This window comes from Aotus nancymaae, unplaced genomic scaffold, assembly GCF_030222135.1.
Source record: "Aotus nancymaae isolate 86718 unplaced genomic scaffold, 86718_ANA_hifiasm-v0.15.2.pri h1tg000040l, whole genome shotgun sequence".
Lineage (NCBI taxonomy): Eukaryota > Metazoa > Chordata > Mammalia > Primates > Aotidae > Aotus > Aotus nancymaae.
Genome location: NW_026988454.1, coordinates 56,955,334 through 56,968,613, shown reverse-complemented (window position 1 = coordinate 56,968,613; position 13,280 = coordinate 56,955,334). Strand labels below are relative to the sequence as shown.

Sequence of the window (13,280 nt, the reverse complement as noted above, 5' to 3'; positions counted from 1 at the left end):
TTGGGAGAAAGACGGTGTGATTGTAAATCAACGAGACATTTTTTCTACTTGGCTCAGCAACTGGCTCTAAATTTAGTTATACAGAAGAATTGATCCATAGATTGATAGAAAAGCAAAGCAAAGCTGCTACTTGGGGAAGGGGCTTTTGGGAAATTACTGATGTCAACATCGTCTTGGTGTTTGCAATGGTAAGGGAAAGCAAGAAGAGAAAAAGGGTAGAAATTCACCCAATGCAAGTGTATACACTAGACTAGCAGAAAATGTCAGTGGACAGCCTCACATCGAAAGAGGAGGTAAGACACATTTTTTTCAGAAGGCTGCAAAAAGACTGTGTTATCACACAGGATAACACATGTATGTTACATGATCTGATGACACTGAGACGTAAATTGAAAGTAATAGAATATTTAGTGATCTCTGTTTAAGAAGATATTTTAAAATGTCATGTTTTAAGTGCTAGTCTTACTAACAGAAATGTTAAATAGTATTTATTCTCAAACTTTCATTTAATTATAGATATCTACTGAAATTACACCTTAAAAATGAAATAGAAGTGTGCTAACAGTTTCAGGAATATTTTTTTCCAAATGGCCCTTCAAAAGACAAGTTTAGTGACCTCTAAAATTTACTTCTTTGGAATATCTCATTCTCCAAGGACACCAAATAAATAAGAAGCCCCTCTCCCTTAGGTCTCTGCAGCCATCCCAACGTCATACCTGTTTGCTTTCCATCGGCTGCACCATCCCCACATCACCCAGCATTTACCTTCCACATATTTTTTTAACCAAATTTGCAAATCACTGCATGGTCTCTGAGGAAACCCAAAATCAATCGTATTTGTGATGTGAAACTGTGATTGTTGTTTATTTTTAAAAAGCGTAATACCACAACTTGTCTTTCTTAAGTTCTCTGGGGTAAAGCCTATAATGCTCTTTCTGAATCTTCCTGCATCTAAGTCAGCACTCTGCTCACAGTAGATACTCAATAAATGTTTTATGTTGAACTCTAATGCCCGTTAAGATCATTCTACATTCTAAAACAACTTCAGATTTCCTCACTTACCCTGATACCAAATGAACACCAGCGTCTCCAGCTTCTGCAGAATTGGCAATTGCAAAGAGGTGATTAAAGGTCTCTCTGAACCACTGCTTCTGCTTGTGAATGGGTGTGTCTGTAATCATGGAGAAAGGCAAAGTGCAACAGAAAGGAAAATGATGATGATGACAGTGCTTCAAATAAACTCCTTCCCAGAAACTTGGAAAAAAAATGAGGCAAAAATAAAATAAGGAAGCAGGGAGGAACATTAACATAAAGTACCACAGTGTCGTGGAGGATCTGTCAGCAACAAGAGATTTGCATTGACACATGCTGTCCAAATCTGCTCGTATGATTAATCAATGGAGGAAAATAGGCCAATAAGGGCCAAACCTGACCTGTGAGCCGGCTGGAAGGTGGTCTTTGGTACTAGGTATATTGCAGAGATCCTTGGCAGGTCTATAACCAACCTGAGCAGAGTTCATGGCTGCAGGATCCAGCTGGCCACACAGTTGAGACAATAGGACAAAGGACTGAGGGCCTCTTTCTTGGGGACTGAAAACATAATGGATGACATGGTAGGTGTGTGGGGCCCAGGTCAACCAGGACAGGGAACAGACTGCACCTTGATTGGGAGCCCTACGGGCTCGCCTCCTGGTACAAGGAAACAAGCCTTGCATGCTGGAGGCAGCCCCCTGCAGGCCAGACTTTCCAGCAGGGGCTGCCATTAACCTCCACACCAAGGAATCAGGCGCCAGCCAGAATAGCATTTCTGAGGTCAGCACAGTATTTGGGACTACACCATCCCCCAGGCATCTCTGCCAGAGCACATGAGGTTGGACCCAGACACAGCTTTTAGAAGGGTGCCAGGCTTGTTGGGGAAGAAACAAGATGCAGAGTTTAAGCCTCAAAATAATAGTGTCCAGTGTAGGCACAGAGAGAGCAGGAATGACCCCAAATCACAGACAAATCCAACTGTGGCTGAAGTATGTGGCCATCTGATTCCTGTGGAAGGATCATGAGAGAGTGGCTAGTGTTAGGGCAGGGACCAAGGAACAACAAGCCTGAGGGGGTGCTACGAGGGGAGCCACAGAGGAGACACGGAAACTGAGGCAGACAGGATGCTAGGTTGGCTCCACTTGGAGAGGTGTCCCTGAAATTCAAGGAACAGATAGAAAGACCTTTGGAGATATCCTGCTTCCCAGGCAAAGCCCCCAGGTCACTGAAGGCATGTCAGTAGTGGGATTTTTCAGACAATTCACTTGTTATAGGGCCAATAAATATTTCTTTAGTAGCAAACCTGTACTGCCAATTTTAAACATGTGCCCATGTGAAATTAACACTATATTCCAAAATTGCACACTGGGGATGCTGCTTTAGAAATAAGGAATAAATAAATTATAAGCTTCAGGGAGAACTAAATTAGACCTCAAGTAGATTTTACCCAACAATCTATGCTAATGTGTGAGGTTGTATTGAAATGCAACTCCCTGTTCTCACCCCAAACCTTAAAAACAAAATAGCGGGTGAGACTCACATGCTGCAGAAGTTATCCCGAAAGAACAGACAATTCCCATTCAACAGTGGGTCTAGGAAGCCTGGTAACCTAATTCATGTTCAAGTGCTGGTAACACAAACTATAGCTGGAATGGTGGGAATAATAGCAAATGCCAATATAGCACTTACAATGTGCCAGGTACTCTTCTAAATGCTTTACATATATCAACTCATTCAATCCCCACAGCAACCCTATGGGACAGGCATGGCCTCCATACGGTATTGGCATTTATGAGCACAGGAGATATTTATGACTGGGGCTCATCTGAATAGTGTCTAGAAACAAACCTAATGAGAAGACCAAAGTCTTTATCTAGCAGCACCACAGAGATAAAAACCCTGGGCCAGGAGACCCAGCCACCTGGCCAAAGAGAGAGTTTGGGCCTCGACGGCCCGATGAACCCTTAGATGAGTGACCCTCTTTGAGGGATGATTCTATGACTAGCTGGCAGCCTTCTGAACACTCACTCAGGCCTGGAGCAGACAAGGGAGAACCTGGAAAACGGTACCAAGAACTCTCATCCCAAGAAAAGCACCTAGTGTAAGCTGGTGCATTAGTCTGTTCTGGCGCTGCTAATAAAGACATACTCCAGACAGGGTAATTTACAAAGGAAAGAAGTTTAATTGACTCGCAGTTCAGCATGGCTGGGGAGGCCTAAGGACACTTACAATCATGATGGAAAGGGAAGCAAACAAGTCCTTCTTCACATGGTGGCAGAAAGAGAAGAATGAGAGCTGAGCGAAGGGAGAGAAGCCCCTTATAAAACCATCAGATCGGGCCGGGCGCGGTGGCTGACGCCTGTAATCCCAGCACTTTGGGAGGCCGAGGCGGGTGGATCACGAGGTCAAGAAATCGAGACCATCCTGGTCAACATGGTGAAACCCCGTCTCTACTAAAGATACAAAAAATTAGCTGGGCGTGGTGGCGCATGCCTGTAATCCCAGCTACTCAGGAGGCTGAGGCAGGAAAATTGCCTGAACCCAGGAGGCGGAGGTTGCGGTGAGCCGAGATCGCTCCATTGCACTCCAGCCTGGGTAACAAAAGTGAAACTCCGTCTCAAAAAGAAAAAAACCATCAGATCTCCTGAGAAATCACTCACTATTGTGAGAACAGCAGCATGGAGGTAACTGCCTCCGTGATTCAATTACCTCCCACCGGGTCCCTCCCATGACATTTAGGGATTATGGGAACTACAATTCAAGAATTGGGTGGGGACACAGCCAAACTATATCAGCTGGCATCTGGTGGACATACCAGGTACCTGTGTTTGTTTCCTGGCAGGCAGTGCCCAGGAGCTGACCAGCCAAGTTCCTGGACCTGCAATGCAAAGGCCACTGCAATTACCACCCTAACAAAAGATGTGTCTATTCTTTCTTAGGGGTCTTTGGGCTGGAAAATACCAAGCACCAGCAAAGGCAGGGGTGCCATGCTGAAAACAGGAGGGTTAAGGAAACCCATGCAAACTGGATGCTAGGACCCCAGCCTCTTTGCCCCTCACCTTCTAGAATGCCAGCTGGCATCTGGGCCTTCACTCTCCCCAGGCAGGACATGGAAGCCTCTTCCCTGGGAAACATGACCCACCCAAGAAGAAAAACTTAAACTGAATGACATCACAGATGTCTCCAAATAAATGGCCCTGCCCTCTTACTCCAGCAAGCTCACGGGCAACAAGCCCTATGCAAACACTCAGAAATTCCTATCTGCTGTTCAGGGTTCCACTCGTAAACATCAGTAGACAGGTAAAGAATACCACACGGCCAAGAAAAACCTCTATCATGAAAAAGGAGAACCTCATAAAACAAAAAGCCCCCACAATTTGGAGATGACAGAAACTCAGACACTACTCAGGGAGAAAGTTTTTAAAAACTGTTATTAGTATCTTCATAAAGATAAGGGAGGACATTGCAACCCTCTAACACAAATAAGATGTTATAACAAAGGAAAATTCAGAGAACAAAAAAGAGCTTTGGAATATTAGAAATATTATAGTAGAAATAAAAAATTCAATAGCAAGATAAAAGATAAAATTGAGAAAGTCTCTCAGAAAGTAAAATAAAGAAAGATAAATAGGAGGAGGAAAAAGCTAAAAGAATTGGAGGACCAGTCTGGGAGGTCCAGCATATTAACAGTTCCAGAAAGAGGGAAAAGGACTTCAGCAGGGAGGAAGTTAACAACTGAGTAACTCCAAGACTTCTTCTCAAATTGAAGAACATGAGTTTCCAGATTAAAAGGACAGGGCAATTTTTATATTCCAGATTGCTGGGGTTTGTAATCAATGGTGTAAACTATTTGATCATTTACACTTTGGACATACGTAACTTTGATAAAAAATAAAATTGAAGAGGAAAAAGACAATGGAAATGAGAAAATGGGGACAGTGAGTATAAACCTCATTTCTGCAGTGTGATTTTGGTTTCTATTTAATGCTATTTTCTTCCTCTTCTCATTTCAAGTGGAAAATGCAGAAAGGAAAGGATGCATGGACTTGTTCAAAAATCAATGCACTGGTGGGGCATAGTGGCTCACGTCTGTGATCCCAGCACTTTGAGGCCAGGAGTCCGAGAGCAGCCTGATCAACATGGCAAAACCTCGTCTCTACTAAAAATACAAAACTTAGCTGGACGTGGCGGCACATGCCTTTAGTCCCAGCTACTCAGGAGGCTGAGGCACGAGAATTGCTTGAACCCCAGAGGTGGAGGTTGCAGTGAGCGAGTGAGCCAGGATCATGCCACTGCACTCCAGCCTGGGTGACAGAGCAAACTCTGTCTCAAAAAAAAAAAAAAAAAAAAAAATCCATGCATCTTCAGGTTTTAATACATATTGACTAACTATGATCGACTGATTACAAACGTATTGATAATTATTCTTATACAGGCTTAGAAGTCAGGATAATTTTAGTTCCACTACAAGTAATTTCTGACTTGGTGGTCATTACTGAACGTCAGCGGAAAGGCAGAGCCACCAATCGTGTAGTCGTCAGTGCTGTTCATCACGTGCTTTTGCTACACATCTTCTAGGAACTATAGAGTCACACTTGCTGGCCTCCTGCTGAGGGTGGGGATATGTGGCCTGCTCTGCCAAAGAGCTATCATCAGAAGTATTAAAAGTTGCTTCCTGTCCAGAGTGTTTAATCATAGAAGTGAGACCCTCAGAGATCCCTGCCCCTGGGCACATGCGCTGATGACAATCAGGATGACAGTCGCTCCATCGTCTTAGGTCCCTGGATGACAAGCTGGCCCCTTGCTGATGCTCAACCCACAGGTAGTGTGAGCACAAACAAACCTTTGCCTTTTAAGCTGCTAAGATTTGGAGGTTGTTTTTGTCCTGCAGCATAACTGAGGCTGTCCTAAGAGATGAACCAACAGGATGTGAAAACTACACATCATGGCTAAGCATGGCAGCTGTAATCCTAGCACTTTGGGAGGCCGAGGCAGGTGGATCGCTTGAGACCAGGAGTTGGAGACCAGCTTGGGCAACATGGCAAGACCTCATCTCTACAAAAATACAAAAATTAGCCAGGTCTGAAAGTATGCACCTATAGTCCCAGCTACTCAAGGGGCTGAGGTAGGAGGATTGCTTGAGCCTGGGAGATTGAGGCTGCAGTGAGCCAAGATCGCACCACTGTGCTTTAGCCTGGGTGACAGAGTGAAACCCTATCTCAAAAAAAAAAAAAAATGAAAAAAAGAAAAAAAAACAGGTATTACCCTTTACACCTACAGCCAGCCATCTTTGTCGACAGAATTCCACTAACATCATTCCATCAGACATCTACTGTGTCTGACACAGGAGCTGAAATCTCTCACCTGGATAAGTGTGAGGGATGAGCATTCCGGCTGCCACATCGCTGGTGGTATCTGGAGTAAACTTGTCTGAAATAACGGTAACGGAGCATCGGGGCACCAGTTTGGAGATGCACACAGCCGTAGAGAGCCCTGCCACACCTGCCCCGACAACTGCAATCTGTGCTGTGTCCATGGGCCTGTAGAGGGAAATATACACCTTGTTTTAAGGATTATCCCATCCAGACAAAGTTTGGCCTTGACAGTTTTTCCCTTAGGTCTTCAGCCACTCAGAATAAAACTTAGTCTATTGGTGTTTCTTGTGGGATAAAGAGGATATCCCTATAAGCTCGCTTTCCATTAATTATTGGGGTATGGGCAACAAGGTCTCTATGGGTTTTTAGAGAGTAGTACAAAACCGGCTTGGATTTGCCTTTAGAACACACAGCCATTAAGTAGTTCTGCATTTGGAGGGAGTTTTCTACTCATTCTTCCCCTTTTCCTTTTTTTTTCCCCAAGATGGTGTCCTGCTCTGTCGCCAGGCTGGAGTGCAGTGGCAAAATCTCAGCTCACTGTAACCTCCGCCTCCTAAGTTCAAGCAATTCTCCTGCCTCAGTCTCCTGAGTAGCTGGGATGACAGGTGCCCACCACCATGCCCAGTTAATTTTTGTATTTTTAGTAGAAATGGGGTTTTAGCATGTTGGCCAGGCTGGTCTTGAACTCCTGACCTCATGATCCACCCGCCTCAGCCTCTCAAAGTCCTGGGATTACAGGAGTGAGCCACCACACCAGGCCTCTTCCCCCTTTCCGAAACCATTTTCCTTAAGGGTACAACCTAGGAAGGCTGATGAAAAACCACAGAGCTGTAGTCTCTGCTCCCAGAAACCACCTGAGGAGCGGTGGTGAGGGGCATGACCCATGAGCAACTCGAAACTCAACTCTGTCTACAAACGTGTTTCTAATAAGAAGGACGTCACAGAAAGTTTCAGCAGCTGAACTCAATCTCCTCTGTCATCTGCCTCTGACACCCGCCCCTTCTCTGTCCTGGACTGGTCCTGTAACCTCAGGAGCAGCTTGTGGTCTCCTCACCTCGACTCCCTCATCTGTAACACAGAACAGACAGATTACTTGCTCCTTTGAGTGGTAAACAGGAGAGACCCAGTGAGGTGGTCTCATAAAGGGGGCTCCTTGGGAGAGTCTGAATGGAAATGCAGGAGGCAGACTGTTGAGAAACATTAAATTTACCCTGCCCCCATGGCTCCCTTGTGGAGAATACCTTTTCGTTTGTGATTAGTGGTAAATGGGTAACAGCTGCCTGCTTGGAATATTTTTGCGTTATAAGTGAATACAGAACACCTGTTTATTAATAATAATCACTTATTAAGAGAGAATAAATACATGGATCAGCATCTGCTTGGGGCCTTCAGCCTGGAATGCTGTCAGCTCCTGAGGCTCTCAGCTCGCTAGGCACCCCGGATAGACCCACTTTGTTGTTCTGTCTGGATGTCTGCTTCTCATTGCCTTCAGTGCCGCCTGGGTGGAAGTCTCCCGACGGAGCTAGAACTCAGTAGCAGACATCCCGGAGCCCAAGCTGGGCATCCTGGGGCTGGCACCCAGTGTCCCACCCCTTACCCACGGAGCCTTGGTCCACTGTCAGCATCCCCGCCTGCCTTTGTTTCCCTGTTTTTGGCTTTCCCCATCCGTTCCTGCTCTAACTCTCTCTGTATGGCTCAGGTTTAAACTCCAGACAGAGAAAATGCAATTGTCCCACCTGGTCATTGCCACCCCTGTTGGACAAAATTCTAGCACCAGGCCAGCTTGCTGGGCTAAGCCAGCCTCTGAGTCTGCCCTTGGCATAGTTGCCCTTCTCTGTCCACAGCACAGTGGTCAGGGCACTGGGCCACAAGGTACAAACCATGACCTCCCACACACAGAGGTTCACCTTTCCTCCGGAGAGGGTGGGCGGCTTCCTCAGCAAGGGCTGTTGGCAGGACAAACGTGGGCTTGGTTGTTAGTGGTCTCTGCTTTCTCTTCCAGTTCTGAAGATTCTCGCACTATGAGACTTTAAAGCCCTCCAATGAGGTTTAATGTGTTATTCCTATTCCTCGAGCAGTCTATGCATTTCTGTGTTAATTTGATTTGTTAATTTGACTGCAGTACAGTGGGCTGTCAGCTGAGAAGGAGCAGACCTGCCGGGGCCGAGGAAAGAGAAGGGAAGGGACCCGGGCTGGAGCAGCCTGGTGGGGGCAGTTTTGAGGACGGCAGCCCTGCAGCCACCGATGCCTTTCCTGGCTTTGCTGTTGCACGTCGGCCTCCCGTGTCCAGCAACTCTCTCAAAACAGCTCTAATAAACCAGGTTGAAAGGGCAAGCAATCTGTGGCTAAGAATAACCAGCTGCCAGGGAGGGGGAGTGAGCCAGCAGCGCAGTGTGTCCTGGCACAATGGCCTGTCCGTCACTGTCCCCTGACCCTATTCAGATGCACCCCCACACTCCCAGAGCTTGGATGGAATGACCCCTCAGCTGAAAGCAGGAATTCAAGTACCTGTCTCTGAAAAAGCAGTCCTGGAAGCCACCAAAGTCTCTGGCACCAAAACTTGTTTCCCGGTGCTTAGCTGGTCTCGTGCCCTGAGAGACAGAGGGAAAGCGAAACTGCTTCCCATTGGTGACTTATTCAGGACCTTTCCCCCTGGTCTTACTTACCATTGGCTTGTACGGCTGTCTCTGTCACCCATTGCCCTGGAGAAAGGAGCAAGTGACCTCAACCTGCCACCTCCTTGGCACTGTCTCTGCCAAGCCCTTCCCTTTCTGGCCTGCAAACCCTCCATCTGGCCGCCAGCCTGGGCTTTCTCCAGCTGATTTGTAGGCCTGGTGAATCACGGGTAAGCCTGTCCAACTTCCGACCTTGTTTGGCTGCCCATAGTCAGCCGGCTGCCTGGCTCTGCTGGGTCAGCTGGTGGGGAAGCAGGAAGGAGGGCGTGAGGGCTGAGTAATGTTGTTGATTGATTGGAGCTGGAAACATCACTCAGGAGATAATCTAGGATAGAACCACATGATTCTTTTGCCCAGCCATCCCCAGCGTTTTAGGCACCAGGGGCTGGTTTCGTGGAAGACAATTTTTCCGCAGACTGGGGATGGGATGATAGTTTCAGGATGATTCAAGTGTATTACATTTATTGTGTACTTTTTTTATTGTTACATTGTAATATATAGTGAAATAATTACACAACTCAACGTAGAATTATTGGGAGCCCTGAACTTATTTTCCTGCAACTAGATATTTTTCTCTGGAAGTAATGGGATACAGTGACACATCATCAGGCATTAGATTCCCATAAAGAGCACGCAACCTAGATCCCTCATGTACACAGTTTACAGTAGGGTTTGCGCCCCTCTAAGCATCTAGTGCTGCAGCTGATCTGACAAGAGGTGGAGCTCAGGCGGTAATGCAAATGGTAGGGAGCGGCTGTAAACACAGGTGAAGCTTCGCTCACTCACCCACGGCTCACCTCCAGCTGTGAGGCCCAGTTCCTAACAGGCTGTGGAGAGGTAGTGGTCTGTGGCCTAGGAATTTGGGATCCCTGCTTTAACCCATATATTCAAAGAAGGGATTCAGTATTTGATGAGTGTCTACTGTGCTCTAGGCATGAAGCACTTTACAGTTAACAAGTTTGTTTCCAGGGAGGCAGTGCGATGTGTCAAAATAGTGACAATAATGTTTCCAATAATGTATATTTAGCATTAACTGTGTCCTAGGCACATGTATGACATCATATATCACAACCACCCTATGAAGCAAGTACTATTATCACTATCCCCATTCTACAGATGAGTACATTGAGGCTCTAAGACAACAAGGAAGGACACAGGGTCTCTTAAGTGGTAAAACCTAGTCTGGGTATCTGATATTAAGGCTCAAGTTCTTAACCAAAGCACAAACTTTGGTCTCAAGAGACCTGCCTTTTTACCTGAGCAAATCACCTAACTTCTGAGTTTGATTGCCCATCTGAAAACTGAGAATGAACTAAGAATGCCTTGCCATGTTGCCCAGGCTGGTCTCCAACTCCTTGAGGCCAGTTGGAGACCAGCCTGGGCAACATGGCAAGACCTCATCTCTACAAAAATGAAGATATGCACCTGTAGTCCCAGCTACTCAAGAAGCTGAGGTAGGAGGATCACTTGATCCTGGGAGATTGAGGCTGCAGTGAGCCAAGATTGCACCACTGCACTCTAGCCTGGGTGATAGAGTGAAATGCTATCTCACAAAAAAAAAAAAAAAAAAAAAAAAAAAAAAACTGAAAAGAATGCCTGTGGCCACTTTGATGCCATGTTGTTGTAGGTCTCTGATAAATTAAGATCTGTACAATTCTGTAAGGTCTGAGGGCAGGGGGAGGAAGCAGCTTTTTCTCCAGCTATGCTCAATACTGTCAGTCACTGAGTACAAAACACTTCCTGTAACCAGGTGGTGAGTGTTGTCTCCCTGCATACCAAGTATCCCATTCTGTAGATTCCCTAGCAGACACTCCAGCTGTGTGTCCTCTAATTCAATTCAATTCTGACACCAGCTACCTGGAGATAGTGTCAGATCCCACAGGTTGAGGGCTCAGTCCCACAAGACTTCCCTCACTTCAGATGCCAATCACAAGCCCCAGGTTGTGGGTTTCTGACTGATGGGCTATAAATTGGGGTCCCTACAAGTCTCTTTTCAGGTTCAAGTAATAATGGTTCAATTTGCTAGAGTGGCTCCAGAACTCAGGAGACCACTTTGCTTACCTTTACACGTTTACTAATATGGATATTACAAAGGATACAGATGGAGAGTCACGGGGCAGAGAGGGCAAGGCCAGGCATGTGGGAAGGGGCAAGGAGCTCCTGTGCCCTCTCTGGGGGCACCACCTCCAGGAACCTCCATGTTTTCAGCCATCTGGAAGCTCCCCAAACACTGTCTTGTGTTCTTTTTTTTTATGAACACTTGAGTATGTAGGCCTGATGGTTAAAACATTGGCCACTAGTGGCCAACTTAACCTTCAACCCCTTCTCCCCAGAGGCTGGGGATAGGGCTGAAAGTCCCCACTCTCTGATCATATCTTGTCCTTTCCAAATGATCAGCTCCCACCCTAAAGCTTACTAGGGGGTCCCAGCCACTAGATCTCTCATTAGCATACAAAAGACACTCATCACTCTGCAGATTCCAATGTTTTAGGATCTGTATGTCAGGAAATGGGAATGAAAACTGAATACTTATTTCCCAGTATCACAAGTGGTATACATATTTTATTGAGCACCTACTATAAAAAATCAATCAACAAACATTTACAGAGCAGTCACTTTGTCCAAGATATTCTGCAAGGGCTATAAGATATTTTAGGACTTCTGAGATGTTTTCTCCCTCAAGAAAGGAAACAAGACAGAATAAGACTGTCCTCTAACCAACAGCACAGACTGCAGCTGCTGTGAAGGCTCAGGAGACAGAGGAGTACAGTGGACCCAAGTGGCCAGTCCAGGGGCATCAATGGAAAGTGAGGAAGGCCCCAAACAATGAATGGGATTTCAATGGACAAAGAAGAGGAGGGAGAAAAGTCTCAGGATACAGAAAGCCACAGAGGCAGGAAGTTCGAAATGAGCTGAGGAAAGAATGAGGGGTTCACGGGGAGGTTTGCACAAGACCACGGTGTGAAAGTGCTGGAAATCTGGCTAGGATGCAAGACTGTCCTCAAAAGGTAACGGGAGCCATGGAAGAGATCTGAGAAGGCTCCTTCTTCCCCTGGCCCAGGTTAGGACTCATGTTTTCCTGAAAAGCAAGAAGAGGAGGAAATACTTAGAAATGAAACCCAGAAAGAAAGCTTCTTTGTAGTAGTAAGAGTCTATACAGATAAGATTAATAAATCCTTTATTTTTTTCTTTTTTGCACAGAGCTGTAGCACTATGACTTGAGTGAAGAGTCCTTCAGAAAATGGATAGGAAAACTGATTTAGATATCACTGAGAGTAACTTCTAAGAGGGACCTCAGGACATCCTGGGGAGAATCAGTGTTATTGATTTCCAGGTAAGTGGTTGAGGCCCAAAGAGCTGACGTCATCTTCCTGAGACTGCAGGGGAGCTGGGCTTTATAATCTTCCCAACGCTTCTTCAGACACTTTGAAACTTGGGCTGCAGAGGTCCCAGGGCCTCACTTCTGCAGCACATCCTGCTGTGATCTTCACGGGTGTTGCTGGCTTGCAGGGTGTTAGCCTTGCTGGTGTGCCCGTGGCCAGTAAATGCAGGACCTAAGCCTACATTCTTCAGAAGACTATTGAAGATACCAGGCTCAGGAGCCAGGGATTCCCATGTGTACAGCAGTTTGGGGCAGGGAAGAAGGACAGTGAAATTGTCCTCACAGGGTTAATGAGATTTTAAGTCAGGCTTTAGGGAGAATTCTAGTTAGACATTGACCAGGGTGGGTTGGTGCACTTTTTGATCCACTTCCCTGAAACTGTTAACTAATCAAGAATCAAGCAGCATGCTGACTACCTGCTCCCCCGAGGTCTTGTTCCTATAGATAAAAATCTCTGACAGTGGATCTTTTTCCCAAGAATTGCTTAAGGTGTTCTTCAGAGCCGCAATTTCAGCAGAATGGCTGACCCAGCTGGCATGGGTGAGCCCAGAGAGAGGCCGGGAATGAAAAAAATTAATTCACTTAGAGTGAACAGTTGCCAGTGAAATGTTGGTGCACTGTAGACTTCAGACGTAAAAACAGCACCATCACTGACTTCTGGCAAATTCAGGTAAAACAACAAACATCCAAACTTCCAGACATTCTCTTGGGGGAAGTTGCTAAAGATGTTGGCTGCCATAGTCAGCTTTAACAGCTTCGATACGAAAATACTCCTCTTCACCATGTACAAGAATTTATTAAGTACTCCTTTGCCTA

General features: G+C 46.0%; 1 protein-coding gene across 5 annotated transcripts in view; it reads right to left on the bottom strand.

Annotated features, from left to right (window-relative positions):
• Nucleotides 1–9,175, bottom strand: part of DDO (D-aspartate oxidase) — a 29,386-nt gene extending 20,211 nt beyond the window's left edge. For 3 of the 5 annotated variants that reach the window (XM_064360784.1, XM_064360783.1, XM_012438467.3), the window contains exons 1-3: nt 8,916–9,024; nt 6,397–6,572; nt 1,063–1,171 (exon numbers count right to left, since the gene is read on the bottom strand). In XM_064360784.1, coding sequence (XP_064216854.1) covers nt 1,063–1,171; nt 6,397–6,568 — 281 coding nt within the window. In that variant the 5' untranslated portion in view covers nt 6,569–6,572; nt 8,916–9,024. Of the gene's footprint in view, nt 1–1,062; nt 1,172–6,396; nt 6,573–8,314; nt 8,478–8,915; nt 9,025–9,073 lie in introns of those variants that run through there. The other 2 variants (XM_012438466.3, XM_064360782.1) reach the window with 2 other exon arrangements.
• Between the last annotated feature and the right edge of the window lie 4,105 nt (nt 9,176–13,280).